Genomic DNA, 16,227 nt, shown 5'->3' with positions numbered 1-16,227 from the left:
CTTGGAACAGAATTCTACAGCCCATGAGCTGAACGAAATGCAAAATAGCAATGCTGAAACTAATAAAGCATTGTGCAAATCAAGGAGAAGAGGTAAACAGAGGCATGCACACAAGAGTTCGACAATAGCCCAATAATGATACCATAGAACACAGCAAAAAATGCAGCGTGGCTAGTGGATACCATTCCAACACAAGATCCGATATATCTTTCAGACAAAAGCCTTCTCACCAGCAATTTGATATACCAATTGTAACAAACATATGCAATATCCCTGGTGCTGCCTCAGGTAGTCCAGTGCAGTGGCATTAGAAATCTACAGTGGGTCCCATGAAAATCCCTGGTTATTTGAATCACCTCAACTCAAAAGATCAAAAGAAAACGCAAACGCAGAGTCCGCGTATCAGCTCACCCCAACTCACAAAGCTTCATGGGCTACTTACTAATCGGCTTTTGCGGTGGCATTCTTGACGGCCATGCGAGCGCACGCCTCAAATCTCTTGACTGCTTCAGCACACTTGAGCGGGTCCTTTGCGTTGGTCTTGTAACACTCGAGGCATCCTGCCCTCTCCAAGGTGCAGGGCATGGGGTTCTGGTACGGCACCTTAAACTCCTTGTCGTGCAGCTCCTTTGCTCTCTTGCTGAGCTCCTGGCGTGCCCCAGCCTCCTGCTTCTCCAGCTTCTCGAGAACCGCCTCACTTTCTTTCAGTGTGGAGCGGGTGGCTTCCACCTCCGGCATTGTGGCCGGGGGTGGCGGGGGAGCAGGGGTCACGGGCAGAAACATTGGGGGAGGCTGCAGAGGCCACCCAGGAGCAGGAGCAGGGCTGGTCGTCTTGGGTTCGCTCGGGAATTCCAGGGGCTCTTCATGTGGCTGGATGGTGGGCTTCTTCTTAGGCTTGGGCTTCCTGGCTTTCCGTTTCACCTTCTCATCATCGCGAGCAAGCTGGTCGATGAGCTTGGTGCTGATCTGGATTGTGTAGTCACCCATTGCAGCAGAGATGTGTCCTGCGCCAATAGCAAGCGTATCAATGGCCACATTCACCTTTCTAGAATGCTGATAATTGCGAGCAAGATGCGGATTGTTTAAAGGTAAAATGTGTGTTTTCACTGGATTTGTATACTCCGTTAGAAGCACATCAAATGCGCGATGGTACCCTTAGAAGTAAAAACATGGGGGCGTACACCAGATATTTTTTACAAAAATCGAATAGAAGCTAGCAGTAGGCATAATCCTACATGTGCACCACGTACAAACACTTGTAATTAGATCGGATCCGGATACGAATAGCTTAGGCTAGGGTTTGGGTGCTCGGCTTTGCACAGCAGGAACGGAAGAGAAGAGGTACCTGGTGGGTGCTCGTCGCCGAAGAAGACTCCCGACGACTTCCTGGCACCTGGCGGCGGCGGCAGCCGGCCAGGCAGGCGGCGGCGGTCTGCACGAGAGAGAAACAGAGAAGGCGGACGCGGGAGGAAGGGGAAGCCGGAAGGGGACAGGGGAAAAGGAAAAAGAGGCACAGGCTGACGAAAAATTTATATTTTTACCATTATAACAATCATCACTCGTCCGATTCTTATCACAATTACATATTTATCAGAGAAGAGGGATGAAATCTTACAAATTTGCCAAAAACGAGCGCTTTTGCATACGTGGTGTGCCAGGTCACGATGCTTGCGTGGACGTGCATTGCGAAAAGACGAAGTTGTCCCTGCCCGGCTCCTCTCTCTCCCTCTCTAATAGCTGGGTCCCGCAGCTCCTCTCACCGTCATGTGGGCCCCACTCGTCAGCTTCATCCCCCCGCCTCCAGCTACTTCAGCTCCTCTCACTGACAGTGTCGTGTGCAGGTACACCAGCTGCTTCAGCTCGGCCGCGGTGTGGTGGCTGCTAGCGCCGGACGACGGTGGACGGCGGATGTGTGCAGAGCTCCTCAAGGATCTTGCCCTCCACGTCGGGGTGCTTGGTTAGGAGCCTGAAGAACCATGTCAAGCCGAGCTCGTCATGTCCCGGCTGGCTGTTGTGGAGCTTGTCGCGCTTAGGAGGAGCGCTCGCTGCGGCCTGCGCATCCTCATGCCCGCGACCCCAAGCTTCCCCTACCTCGCTCTCCTTTCGTGCCGCCATGACCAGAGCTCCATCGTCACCATCGATCTCCCCAATCCAACCGTCTCTGCTACTCCCAACAGGCTCTGCGAGTTTGCAGTAGCATGACGACTTCACCCTGCCACTCGTCGTTCAGCAACCCCCGCTCCATCGTCGTGAACCACCGTCATCGCCGCTATTGCCGACCCGAGGTCGAGCTCGCTAATCTCAGCATACACAGCAACTCTCGCCACTCCGTCTCCTCCGTTGGTGCTGCAAGGACCCGCCGTGGCCACCTATCCACATCTCAGCACCAATCCATGGCCGCAGTGGCGTCTTCCCCCTCGACCGAAGCACTCCGCCGGAGAGCCCCGCTTCTACCCGTGGCTGGCTGCCACCAGTCCCTCTCTCCCGCAAGAACTCCTCCATCGACTTCGTGCGCGGTGCCTTATCATCGTCCTCGGCTGCTCAGCAGCCATGGATGGGGACGAAGTTGGATGTGCCTGGGTCCCATCCAGGTGCCAGAGGTGGGAGATGAAACTGACAGGTGGAGCCCACATGGTGGCGAGAGGAGCTGCAGGTCCCGTCTGTCAGAGAGGAAGAGAGAGGAACAGAGCAGGGGCAGCTTCGTCTTTTCGCAATGCACGTCCACGCTGGCACCGTGACCTGACACGCCACGTACGCAAAAGCACTCGTTTTTGGCAAACTTGTAAGATTTCGTCTCTCTAAATATGTAATTGCCATCCTAGGAATGAGAATCGAACGAGTGACGATCGTTATAATGATAAAAATATAAATTCCCGGTAGGCCGAGGCTCGGCGATGCTGTTGATCCCGTGGGAATTTACATGGGCCTTACCCCGGCAGATTTGGTCATCCAAGCAAGGTTTCTAGGCCCGGTCATTCTTCAATCTTTTATTAACTCTCTGGTGATGGCTGACTCTCCTTTTGCCTTCTTAATAATAAGATGGGCACGACCAAATTTATATTAGCAAACCAAACTATGGCAGTGAAGCGAATAGTAACCGATTTTTATGGGATTGCCAATTTTTGGTCTTTCTTCTCAAGCCCATAAACCAAACATGTCCGTAGGTTCCAAATAAAATATCAAAATTAAATTCCACTCCTGAACACAAATGCGTGTTTGGCTGGCTCCCTAGGCGTGTCCGGTTCCTTTGCTGGTCACAGTGTTGCCTAGCCCAGTAAAGATTGCAAGCAAGTTTGAGTGCTTGGTTCCTTTGCTAGAGTGTCTCGGAACTTGTGCAGACAAGATTTCCTTCACCTAGTTGGGCAAGTTTTTCGTTGTTGGTGCCCACAGAGCAAGTCAAGGCTTTCGCCTCGCCTCGCTGAACAAGGTGGGCCTTGCCAGCGTGGGTGAGCCAATAGTACTCCCGCAATAGCAATGAAAATTTTTGCTAGTGCAAACCCCGAGGCAAGCTCGCTAGGAAACCAAACGCTTCTTCTATCTCAATTTCTAGCCGAGCAAGAGTAAGGGAAAAAATTGCTAGCGCAAATCCTGCTGGAGATCTCACATGAGAACTAAGCACGCCCATAATGGCCATTGGCCAGTATGGTAATGTTGTGGTGCGGGCGTTCGGGCGGATGGACTCCGTCTCGCACCGTTCGTTGCCTCAAAAAAATTAGATCTCCAACTCCGCCTCGCACGCTCGCCGCAAAGCTCCGCTCCCCACCGCTGCCGCGAGTGGCGACTGCCTCCGCTTCCTCTGCCCCGGGGCCCTCGCCCGCCTTCGCGACGCTAGGCTCCGCCACTAGAGTCACGCTTGCCGCCTGCCCTTGCCCTCATCGCCGGCGCCGACGCCAGCGTCCTGCTCATTACCTCCTCCTGCTGTTGGAGGCAGCCATGCCGTACTCCGCGACGGCCTCAAGGCTCCTCGCGCCCTGGTGCCCCTAGCAGAAGAAGCTCGCGGCGGCCAAGCACATGGTGCTCTTCGCTCCGCCACCTCCTAGACCCGATCTACCCATCGAGGCGGTTATCGAGCTCCTCAACACGCCTGACATGGTGGTCGCCACCCACTAGAGTGTTGCGCCTGACATGTTGCAATCATTTATTTCAAGTGTTTCAGATGTTTTAGAGGTATGTTGCAAGTATTTCATACGGATATTGCAAAAGTAGATCGGGATGTTGTATATGTTGCAATGGTTGTACATGTATGTTGCAAGCTTCTGTTCCCAATGTTTCATCTGTTTTTCAGGCGTATGTTTTAAGTGTGTTTATTCGGATGTTGCATATTGCAAGCGTTTTATCTGGATGTTGCATATGTTTTACAATGGTTTTTAAGTGTTTTTCATGTGTTTTTACAAGTATTTCAGATGCATATTTCATCTGTCTTCGGACGTATGTTTCAAGTGTTGCATCTGGATGTTTCAAAAATAGATCGGGTGTTGTATCTCCCTCCTCCCTTTATGCTGCCTCACCTCGGTGTCTCCTTCTCTTCCTGATGCCGGCTGGGCATTCACCGCTCTCTCCTCTGCTCCATGCTGGTGACGTTCAGGGCGGCACGAGTCCTGCGTGGACGCACGAAACGGCGCGAGCGCTCCGTCCATCAGCACGTCCAGGCAAGCCCGGTGGCCAGTGACGAGAGATCGGGAGAGAAATGAGGTGGCTTTTTGCAGCTTTGTTCGCATCGTCCTTCCCAAGTACGGAGTAGGAGTTAGCTCCACGGTGCTAGGTCCGTCAACCTCGGCACGTCATTCTGTGTTCTGACGATGCCCAGGTTGTTCCTGGTCGTTAGTGAGACCCTAACAGTGATTAAAATGCAATTAAGAGCATACATGGACCGGGACGACGCGAGAGAACAAGCTTAAGATCCAGCGATGCACTTTACTCTGAAAACAATCACAAAACACAAAAAATTGGCAAATTCGCTCTTCCAAATTTCATGATCACATCTCATCGGAACTTGAGTTCCTCTATCATCATTCATCATCTCACCGGATTCCAACTAACGCCCTGTTCGCTTGGCTTATAAGCCGTACTTTTTTTAGCCAACGAACAACATTTTTCTCTAACATCAAATCAGCCCAGTACTTTACAACATAGCTTATCAGCCAAACGAACAGGGACATAAAACATTGATGCCCATCCAACTAGACTAGCTCCACCCTAATCAATATCTATCCCATCAAACAGCACAGCTTCAGGCCCCACCACATAGTCCTCGTCTTATTGTGTTGAGCTTGGCGTGTCCACGCCATGGGACTTTCTCCCGGCTTCGACGGCCTCCCTGTTTGTTTGTTTCATTCAACATGACCACAAGATCTTAGCACAAGAACAGCATGCTAGCAAAACAAAAAGGCATCTTCTTTACAAACAAGGGAATGCTTCTAAGTTCTAACCTGAATGCGCTGACAAGCTCTTTGTTCTCCGGATCAAGCTGCACCCCCTCATAAAAGGCGTTGGCGGCGTCCTCAAACCTCTGCCAGGATCACCAGCAAACAGCAAATGAACCAGTCATCATCTAAAGACAAATCAGAAGCGGGTGAATTCCCAATCACATCACAGTGCCTCGCGTACCTGTAACAGACGATGGGCCGCACCTTCCCTGTAGCAAGCTTTCGCCCAATCTGGTCTCAATGCCCGGCATGCTTTCGCATCCTCCAGGGCTACGTTCAGCTTGCCCTGCTCGCAGCCAGCAGAGGCTTCTGTTTGAGAGCACTGTTGCGTCAGTTGGGTCCAACTCTGTAGCCTGAAATGCAATTCCATACTAACATTAGTCTCTTGCGGCTAAACTAACAGCACTCTGGACATGAAGAATAACAGCTGGATCTCAGGTACGGTTAAAAGCACAATTCCAGAGTTCAATATTGCTGTGCTTTGTCTATGCAGAAAAAACATTCCATCTTAGTTACCTGCGTATAAGCATCCACTGCTACAAGGTAGTCCTTTCTTCTGAAGGCATCATCACCTCTTGATTTGGCTTCCAAGGATCTTTTCTTTGTCCTCGGGTGACACCTGCGCAGCCAATTAACTAATGTCAGATTTCAATTTTCTGCTAACCTCAACAATTAAATCAAGTCTACCTCTATTTAAGATGATAGAGGCCTACCCCTGATTATGTCCTAATACAAGTATATGACTTGACTGTCATTAATATAGTACAAGCCCGGACCGACACCAAAACTATGTAACAAGTGCATGACATACCTCAACAGTTTGTGTTCGGCCTGATTTCAGAGATGTCACTTCCTTCAATTGAGACTGCAAAGTTTGTTCAACAGTTAGCAGACACGGAGAGTTTTTCTTTTTTTGGTTAAAGGTTTATGGATCCTATGACAATGCAAAATAGCTAAAATGTTGATTCAAGAGGCACCTTTTCCCCATACTCTTTAGGCAGCATGTGTTCTATAATCCCATCTACGTTCCAGTTTGAAACACCTGGAATTGGGGATGTTAATGGTAAAAGAAGTTCCACAGCTTCACGGTTATTTCTCCAAGCAGCAACCTGAACTGGCTTCAGTTCATCCTGAGGTAGAAAATCACATGGCAATCAAGTTGTATTCAGTGTTCGTTGGCATGGTCTGGATACAAAGACCAAAAGATTGCTTGCATCTTTATGGATATTTAAAACAGGTCAACACATAGCATGAACCTGACATTGAAATTTCAGTATGACACTACTTGTTTTATTACGATGAAATACAACTTACATCATCGCAGGTATTCGGGTCAGCTCCAGCTTTAAGCAAACATTTGATAACTTCTATATTTCCACTATCTGCAGCAATATGCAATGGGGTTGCTCCACCAGCCTTGACATTTGGGTTTGCACCAGCCTACATTGCATATTATTCGGTTAGTTTCTGAGGTAGAAGTCATAGTTGATACTCCTTCCATCTGTAAATAGAAGGCGCAACTCCTCCAGCACCAAGACCAGTAAACGATTTAATTTACGTGCGTTCTGAGGAAAGCTGTTTTGGATGTCGCGCATGCGTGCATGCAGGAATGGCCAGCCCATTCACTCCTCCACGCGCGAGAGAGAGACCATGCACGCTCTGTGAGTAACGGTCTGTGCATGCGGCGAGGGAGGCGATGAGGTTAGCAGTCACAGCAGTAAATGTTGCATGTGCGTGAATGGTGCCAGGACTCGGCCGCCTTGTACACTCAGACTATAGAAAAAGTGGTTACGCCTTCTATTCACGGACAGAGGGAGTACAAGGTATTAGTAACTAAGTACATGGAACAATATTGTGTTGCATGTATCAGTCAACTAAGCATTTTGGTCCCCCCCCCCCACCCCCCACCCCCCCACCCCTGAAACTCCTTTATGCTGGCAAACAAGCATCACAGTTCGCATTGCATAATCTAAGCAAGACTGAAAAAGAGGGGCACAAGAAATATGCTTAATTTTATTTATGTGCGTATTCCTACGAATCCCAAGGGCATAGGACACAGCATGAGTATTGCTAGAGTTGTGATTTCCTTATTGGGCTAACCCTAGAAGGGTAGCAATGTATATTGGTCATACATGGGCCTCATGGGCCTAATACACATACTCTCATACTCCAACACCCCCCCGCAGTCTGAGCTACCGGCGCAGCGGAGTTACAGACTGGACATGAAAAGAAGCACACACGATCACACGATCCCCCCCCACAGACGCAACTAGCCACCAATGATGTTGAGGCTGGAGCGAAACTCGGTGAAGGTCGATGACGGGAGGCCCTTGGTGAAGATGTCGGCAAACTGGGAGGTGGTCGGGACGTGGAGGACCCGAACATCGCCGATGGCAACCCGATCACGGACAAGTGTAGGTCGATCTCCACATGCTTGGTCCGTTGGTGCTGCACAGGGTTGGTGGAGAGGTACACCGCACTGACGTTGTCGCAGTAGACCAACGTGCTCCGGGAGAGAGGGCTGTGGAGCTCGGCAAGGAGCTGTCGGAGCCAGGAGGCCTCAGCCACGCCGTTAGCGACAGCTCGGTACTCCGCCTCGGCACTGGATCGGGAGACCACCGGCTGGCGCTTGGACGACCAGGACACCAGGTTGCCGCCCAGAAAGACAGCGTAGCCGGAGGTAGAGCGCCGAGTGTCCGGACACCCGGCCCAGTCGGCGTCAGTGTAGACGACGAGCTCGGTGGAGGAAGACCGCTGAAGGAGTAAGCCGTGGTCGACAGTGCCGCGGAGGTAGCGGAGGAGGCGCTTGAGCGCAGTGAGGTGAGGCTCTCGGGGATCATGCATGTGAAGGCAGATCTGCTGTACTGCATAGGTGATGTCTGGCCTGGTGAAGGTGAGGTACTGAAGGGCACCTGCCAGACTCCGGTAAGCAGTGGGGTCTGCCACGGCGGTTCCCACGGCCTCGGACAGCTTGCCCTGTGTGTCAACTGGAGTAGAGCAGGGCTTACAGTTAGTCATCCCAGCACGCTCCAGGATATCAAGAGTGTACTGCCGCTGGTGAGGAGAAGGCCGGTGGGGCGAGGCTCAACAGTGACCCCGAGGAAGTGGTGGAGCACACCAAGATCCTTCATAGCAAACTCCTGCTGAAGAGAGGCGATGACACGGCTGAGTAAGGACGGACTGGAGGCTGTGAGGACAATATCATCAACGTAGAGCAGCAGATAGGCAGTCTCAGCTCCATGGTGATAGATAAACAGGGACGTATCTGACTTGGCCTCCACAAACCCCAGTGTCAGCAGGAAAGCAGCAAACCGAGAATACCACGCCCGGGGGGCCTGCTTGAGCCCGTAGAGAGACTTGTTGAGCCGGCAGACCATGGCCGGACGAGAAGAGTCAACAAACCCCGCTGGCTGGCTGCAGTAGACCGTCTCGGTGAGAGTCCCGTGGAGAAAGGCATTTTTGACGTCCAGCTGATGCACGGGCCAAGAGCGACTGAGAGCCAGGGAGAGCACTGTGCGTACGGTGGCCGGCTTCACCACGGGGCTGAAAGTCTCATCATAATCGACTCCAGGGCGCTGAGTGAAACCCCGGAGAACCCAGCGAGCCTTGTACCTCTCAAGGGAACCATCAGCCCGCCGCTTGTGTGTCCAGATCCACTTCCCGGTGACGACGTTGGATCCGGGTGGACGGGGCACCAGATCCCATGTCTGGTTGGCGAGGAGAGCCGCGTACTCCTCTTCCATCGCGCGGCGCCAATGAGGGTCCGACAAGGCGTCGCGAACGGAAGAGGGAACAGGAGAGATCTGCGGGTCGTCGGGCATCGTCGCGAGAGCCCGGGGCCGCAGGGTTCCAGCCGCGTGTCGCGTCACCATAGGGTGAACATGCCGCGGGTGTCGGTGAAGGAGTTGCGGGTTGGTACACGGCGACACGACACGGGCAGCCTGAGGCGGCGGCGGCGGTGTAGGGTCGCCGGCGGAGAAGGGGCCACCGGTGTTGTAGGCGTCACCAGTGGAGAAGGGGACCCCGGTGATGCCGGAGGCAGCGGTGCCCGCCCGGCACACGCGCCGGTAGACGTGCACCGGCTGGGCGAAACGCGCAGGAGGTGCGACAGGCAGCGTCCCCGTACCCGCTGCGGACGTAGGGTGTAGGAGCAGCTCCGGAGGGCGACGCCTCCGGACCCGGGCAGGGCGCAGGGCCAGGGGCGTCACTGGTGGGTGGCGAGGCGGGGCAACGGGCCCGGCGAGGGGCACGGGGAAGCAGTACCTGCAGGAGACAGCGGTAAAAGTGCTGGACCCCCGTGTCAGTGGGAAACAAAGAGAAGGGTCCGGATCGGGGGTGGGAGATGGGGTGGTGGTGGTGAAGGGGAAGACAGACTCATCAAACACCACATGGCGAGAGATGATGACCCGACGGGAGGTGAGGTACAAAGCACCGGTACCCCTTATGATCCGGGTGAGTACCCAAGGAAGACACACAGAGTGGAACGGGGAGCCAGCTGTGGGGAGCGGTGCAGTGGTGTTAGGGTAACACGCACACCCGAAGACACGAAGGTGGTCATACCGAGGAGGGGTACCGAAGAGAGCGTGGTGTGTGGTGTGGGAGCCGGGCAGGCAGCGGAAGGAAGGCGGTTAAGGAGATAGTGGAGGTGTGCAGACTCTCTGCCCCAGAAGCGAGCAGGTAGCGACGCCTGGAGCAGAAGGGTGCGCATGGTGTCGTTCGTGTGTGCGAATCATGCGCTCGGCCTTGCCGTTCTGGGAGGAGGTATACGGGCAAAGACATGCGCAGCTGGACACCGTGAGAGAGGAAGAAGGCACGGGAGGTGCCGTTATCGAACTCACGGCCATTGTCACACTGGACGGCCTTGATGGTGAGGCCGAACTGAGTAGACACCCAGGCGAAAAGTGGAGAAGAGTGGTGAAAGTATCCGACTTCGCACGCAAAGGGAAAGTCCACGAATAATGCGAGAAATCGTCAACCACCACAAGATAGTATTTATACCCAGAAATGCTGATGACAGGAGATGTCCATAGGTCGCAGTGTACAAGATCAAACACATGCGTAGCATGTGAAGAAGAGAACAAAAAGGGAGACGAACATGACGGCCCAGCTGGCACGCATGACACAAGTGCTCATCGTGAGCCCGAGTACAACCAATGTCGGAACTGCGACTAAGCTGCGTCAGAGCATCACGTCCAGGATGGCCAAGGCGACGGTGCCAAGTGGTGGAAGAAGGAGTGGCGGCGAAGGCAGCTGACAAAGTAGACGGCGACGAAGAGGAAGCAGACGCCCGGAAACCGAAGGGTGTAAAGGGGTCCCGTGCTGTCACATCGGAGAAGAGGACGCCGGGAAGCCAAATCCTTCACAGTAAGACCAGAAGAGTCAAATTCAACAGAACAAGAATTGTCAGCTGTAAAACGACGAATAGAAAGAAGGTTGTGAACCATAGAGGGTGCAACAAGAATGTCAGGAAGACGAAAGGAACCATGAGTGCCGGCGGCACCCACGGACGTAACTGGAATACAGAACCATTCGCGACCATGATGGACGAAGGATGAGAGGAAGAGAATAGAAGAGAGTATACCAGGGTCTGGAGTAGTGTGGTAAGTGGCACCCGAATCGGCAATCCAGTCGGTACCAGCAGGCGGTGTCAGGGCCATGGTGCTGAAGGATCTGGCCAAGGCCGCCGGGTTCCAACCGACAGGCCCGGGCAAGATGTCGGGAGGTGGCACCCACGAAGATGGGCAGTGAAACCCTGGAGGAGCTCCAGTGAGCAAGGCTGCTGGTGGGCGAGGCTCTCCGCCTGGAGCCGGGAAGGGCCACATGTAGATGCGCCCCGACCACGGGTTGTGGAAGGAGGGCGAGGGTGCACCCCGTGGAGTCGCGGGCGTAGGGGCTCCGGAGGGCGACTGCACCGGTGTGTGGTGGCTTCCGCGGCCCCCACGTCCCCCTCCACGGCGACGGCGGCCGCCACGGCCCCCCCACCCCCGCCCGGCCCGGGGGAGGAGAACCAAGAAGCGACGACGGCGGTGGAGCGAGGGAACGCGCCGGAGGAGTAGCGGCCAGGGCAGTCGAGGAAGACGAGGACCCTGGCGTGGAGGTGGACCCTGGCTGGACGCCCTGAGTGAGCTCCTCCATGACAAGGTCGTCGGACCTGCAGGAAGGAGGGAAAGGGCCTCTGCCGGGTGATCCACGTCCGGAGGTGGGCGTAGCGGTCACTGAGCCCGCGGAGGACATTGAGGACCAGGATGCGGTCCTCCACGGGCCAGCCAAGGTCGCCGAGGGAGTCCGCCATGCTCTTCATGCGCCGGCAGAAGTCGCCAACGGAGAGGTCACCCTGGACGAAGGTGCGGAAGCTCGCATCGAGACGCAGGGCCCGGGCTTCGGCATTGCCCAGAAACTGGCCCTCGAGCGCAAGCCAGGCCCGGCGAGCGTCAGCAGTTGCGGACGAGGTCGTGGAGGTCCAGGGAGATCGTCCCGATGATCCAGGAGAGGACGACGCTGTCCAGGCGCAGCCACGATGAGGTCTGGACTGCGACCGAGGCGTCGACTAGGACGTGGTCGTCGAGGGCGTAGCGGCGGAGGGTGAGAAACCAGGTCCCTCCAGCGGGCGTAAGAGGGCGACTCAGGTTCGAGGACGACCGGGACGAGGAGTCGGATGTTCTGGACACCCCCGGCCTGGTAGTGGAGCTGAGCGACGTGCGGGTCGGCCGGGTCGTGCCAGATGACCGTGGTGTGAGACGCGCGGTGACCCGTCGAGCCGAGGAGGTGGCCGCGGTGTCGTAGGATGTAGGGAGGACGAGGAGCTGCTCCGCCTCAGCGATCTGGCGGGCCAGGGCATCAGCCGCGTCGCGCTCGCGCTCCAAAGCGAGGGCGGCCGCCCGCACCCGGGCCTGGCTGTCAGCAGCAGCAGCCCGTGCAGCCACGAGAGCAGCGGCGAGAGCGGAGCTGGCCCCTGCCGTCTGGAGAGGGGCAGGGGCGGCAGAGGAGGAGGAGCGGGGAAGAAGAAAGGCTCCAGGTTCTCCCCCGCACCCCCAGGCGGCAGCGGCGTGGCTGTCTGCCGCAGCAGCGGCGGCGGCAGCGGCCAGGCTGCCCACCCCGCCCGCGGCGGCAGGGCCAGTGGCCAGGCTGCCTGCGCCCGCCCGCCCCGCGGCGGCAGGGCCGCCTTTGCCGCCGCCCGCAGCTTCGGTCCGCCTTCGCCCGCGCCCGCAAGCGACTGGTGCCTCCTGCGCCCGCACCCTCTCATCGTGGCCCCGCTCCCTCAGCTTCTGTCGGTCCACCACTCCGCGCCCCATCTCGAGTCCCTCTCTCCTTCACCCTCTGTCCCGCTCTTCCTCTCCTTCACCGCCTCCCTCTCCCACCCTCCATCTCCCTGCTTGCTTCTTCTTTTCCAGCACCGGCCTTCTCCTCTGGTCTCCCCTAAAATGATTAAACTGGACCCGTTCCCTCCTGACCGCACCGGGTGAAGCCGGACGCTACTTATCACCATTCGAGTTTTTTTCGACGCCGACATGTGGGTCCCCGTCTGCCTGGCATCCCACCCCGCTCGGCCACCACGCCGTCCCGCCCCCGCCCCACCTCCACTGCGCGGCCTCCCCGCGCCTCTTCCTTCCTCTCGTTCTACACAACACGCGCGTGGGGGAGACCGGTCGCGCCTCTTCTTCCCGCGCCGCCCGCCGCCCGCCGCCAGAGCTTCGTCGACCTTCTCCGGCGAGCAGGTGATGGGCCGGATTGGGGAGATCCGAACTTCCTCTACTTCCCACACCCCCTTCTTCTTCCACAGCGTTGGGAAAAACGGTCCCTAGGGTTGGGCTGACGCGGCCTGACGGCGGTGCACGGCTGGGGCGATGCTGGGCCTTCTCTTCGCCACCATGGTGGTGGGGCGGCTACCTCAAGGGCTCTGGAATGTTGAAGCGCCTGGGCAAGCTCCTGGCGTGGCGGAGCCAGGGCGGCCGCTACCTGCTGTGCAGCGTCTGTGTCGTCACCGCGCTCGCCAGTGCGCTCTTCACCAATGACACCTGCTGCGTCGTGCTCACCTAGTTAGTGCTGGATCTCGCCGCCGAGCGCAACCTCCCCACCAAGCCCTTCCTGCTCGTGCTCGCCACAAGCGCCAACACCATCGAGAAGCTGCTCACGGATGGGCAAGTTCATGCATCCAAGTTCCTGATGCTTTCTGGAAAAATTAAATCTCTGTCTATATACCTGTCTCTTGTTATTATCTTTTCTCCTGTGCGTTGCGGTGAATGCAGGGCGGTGATTGGAGCAGTGGCTTCATTAGGTGAGGTGATTGGAGCAGTGGCTTCATTAGGTGATTGCTACTGCTCTTGCAACTTGCGAGTCGTTCTATTCTTGGAGGATTATTTTAGTTTGCTCTTGGATTATTTTTTTATTGTGCTGATGGGAGTGATGATTAGCTGTGGATTAAAAACTTTAGATTAATAGAATTATAGAAGTTTATTTAAAGTATTGGAGTTATGGCAAAACTTCAATCTTTCAGCTAAGAAATTTCTATGTTTAAACAATTAAGAACCAAGTTTATATGATGAAGCAGCTGGGAGATCTTTTCCCTTTTGGTTTGAGAATTATAACGATGAAACTGGAATCATATATAAGATGAGGCTTACCACAGTAATCTCTTCAGCTGTAACAAATTTTGGTTTGAGAATTAGAGTTATGAAACTGGAATCATATATTTCGTTGTACACTCACTTTAGTTTCCTTGCCTTTTCCCAGGGGTTAAATCATCTTTGCCTTTTTATTTTGGAAGCAGCTGGTTCGTGATCTGAATATTTGTTTTGAGAATCATAGTCGGCTGAAACCGCCATTCTCTTTCATCTACGCCAATTTCAATCACACAAAACCTCTTCAGCCACCATGGAACTGAGCTATTGGCCTATTGCTTTGCTTTGTCTAAATGATCGACCCATCTGGAAGTAAGACATCGCTGCTGCTTCTGTGCTTCTTATTAATTAGCTAAACAGGCGAGTGTTTCTGTACAAAAAAAATTATGGTGTAAAATTATTGCTTACAAGATGTTCAATGAAATATCTATGAGCTCAAATCATGTCAGATGTTGGTTAGAAACCCGACGGCATTAATATCTGTTAGAATAAAGATCAGATTAGTGTAAATCAATCACCTTTGTTTATTCAAATTCTTCATGCTCTCACGGTGACTTTCAATTATTGGAAAATGGTTTTGTAGGTATGTAATGCGTAAGGCTTTCCTATCTTTGCCATTTTCCAGTAGTTTGTTTTTTTTTTCTAATTCACATGTTTTATAGTGCAACTCACCTACCCATGTAGTTCGTTCTTTGGATATTTTTTGGAGTGTAGGCGGTTCATTTGCAACATATTCACTAAAAGATCTAAAGAGATAATAAATCCAATGTAAGACAAATGTTCAGCACTACCATGACACACGATGGACCATTCTTTTTTTATACAAAGAGCTCGTACCAAAATTCCCAACTCTGATATAGTTCATGTTACGAAGACCAGTTTTAAAGGGTAACAACAAAGCTTTGGCAGAAAATGGAGAAGATGGGATTGCTATGTTGATGCAAAAAATGGAGAAGATGGGATTGCTATGTTGATTCTGTATGCTAACTAAAAAGTTCATGTTTTCTACAGAATTTGCACATGTGCTTTCCCGATTTTGCACCTGTAGCTAGGCATGCAGGAATCAGGATTTATTTTATCCAAAGGAGATGAGGTAACTGATGCAATGTTTTTGTGCTGTGTCGATCGATTGCATTGCTTATTTACATGAATAACATGATGAGTAATGTAATTCCAATTTTATCATGATGAAGCTATTACCTCAGGCTTGATACATTCTCTCTAAAGTTGGAACTACTATCTTCTTGCTTGCCCAGCATATCTTGAGACTGGTGCTTTCCTCAATACCAGTCAGACTTGCTTAGGCTTTTAATTTCCTAATGTTAAATTTACCTAACATATGGTGGCAGTTACTCGTCCTCAGATCAAGCAGAAATGTTCAGTTGTGACTTTTCTAATTATTCACTTACTCCATTTTCCATGCTGCTCCCTCTCTCTTAGAATCTTACACATACACCACATCCAATTATTCCCTTACTCTATTTTCCATGCTGCTCCCTCTCTTAGAATCTTACACTTACACCACATCCAATTATTACTAATGTCAAAGCTGCAAAATCAACACAGATACTTTTTATGGTGCAATTTCAATCTTGTAAATTTCATACATGCTGTTTAAAATTGGTACAAATGTTCTCAAGTTAGCTCACGGCTTTCATTTTTCTTTTTGTGCAGAGCTTTGGAAAGGAGGAGAAGAAACAACTTACCCAAGATAGTGGGAAATTGCAGCTTGTGGCATGATTTGATGAAATTAGAAATTAGTGAGCCAAAACAAAGCAAAAAACTAGAAATTGGATTCTATATTATCATCATCATCTTTCTTTACTGTTTGATCCTACAAGTCTTGATTTAACAATAGTTATGTAACCCTTTGGTTTTGGGTTGTTGAATTCTGCACTTCTGAGATGGGGAGGCTCTATTATTTGTATGTTGATTTTGACCCGTATTTGTTTACCATACCCATTGCGCTGAAAATATTAAAGCCCCCCTAAGCAACGCACGGGCATCTGCTAGTAGAGACATAACTCTATGTTTCAAAAGAAACTCTATGGTAGAAGCAAAGATTCTATCCAGTAATATAACACATTCCACTCTTTGAAACAGCAGGCTAACTGACAACATATAGAGTTCAGATTTGGTGCCACAAAAATCATGTTTCATGTATGTAATACACATAAAGTTAA

At 52.7% G+C, this 16,227-nt stretch overlaps 2 protein-coding genes, 1 long non-coding RNA gene and 1 pseudogene across 3 annotated transcripts; 1 reads left to right on the top strand and 3 right to left on the bottom strand.

Annotated features, from left to right (window-relative positions):
* Nucleotides 1-204: 204 nt before the first annotated feature.
* LOC136482029 (lysine-rich arabinogalactan protein 19-like) lies at nt 205-1,501 on the bottom strand. Its single transcript, XM_066479284.1, has 2 exons — nt 1,346-1,501; nt 205-1,004 (listed from the first exon to the last, which is right to left on the bottom strand). Exon 2 carries the CDS (start codon nt 985-987, stop codon nt 442-444), a length of 546 nt encoding a protein of 181 aa, XP_066335381.1. The 5' UTR covers nt 988-1,004; nt 1,346-1,501; the 3' UTR covers nt 205-441.
* Nucleotides 1,502-5,203: 3,702 nt separating this feature from the next.
* Nucleotides 5,204-8,444, bottom strand: LOC136455967 (uncharacterized; annotated as a pseudogene).
* A 3,413-nt stretch (nt 8,445-11,857) lies between these two features.
* On the bottom strand, nt 11,858-12,718 carry LOC136455960 (dynein axonemal assembly factor 3 homolog). Its single transcript, XM_066455700.1, has one exon. The coding sequence runs from the start codon at nt 12,716-12,718 to the stop codon at nt 11,858-11,860; it is 861 nt and encodes a 286-aa protein (XP_066311797.1).
* A 439-nt stretch (nt 12,719-13,157) lies between these two features.
* On the top strand, nt 13,158-15,971 carry LOC136507987 (uncharacterized). Its single transcript, XR_010771831.1, has 2 exons — nt 13,158-13,731; nt 14,157-15,971. It is a non-coding gene; the product is annotated as an uncharacterized lncRNA (long non-coding RNA).
* Nucleotides 15,972-16,227: the final 256 nt, after the last annotated feature.

The sequence above is a fragment of the Miscanthus floridulus genome, chromosome 1 (genome assembly GCF_019320115.1).
Source record: "Miscanthus floridulus cultivar M001 chromosome 1, ASM1932011v1, whole genome shotgun sequence".
NCBI lineage: Eukaryota > Viridiplantae > Streptophyta > Magnoliopsida > Poales > Poaceae > Miscanthus > Miscanthus floridulus.
The sequence above is the reverse complement of the archived record's forward strand: the minus strand, read 5'-3'. Positions and strand labels throughout refer to the sequence as shown.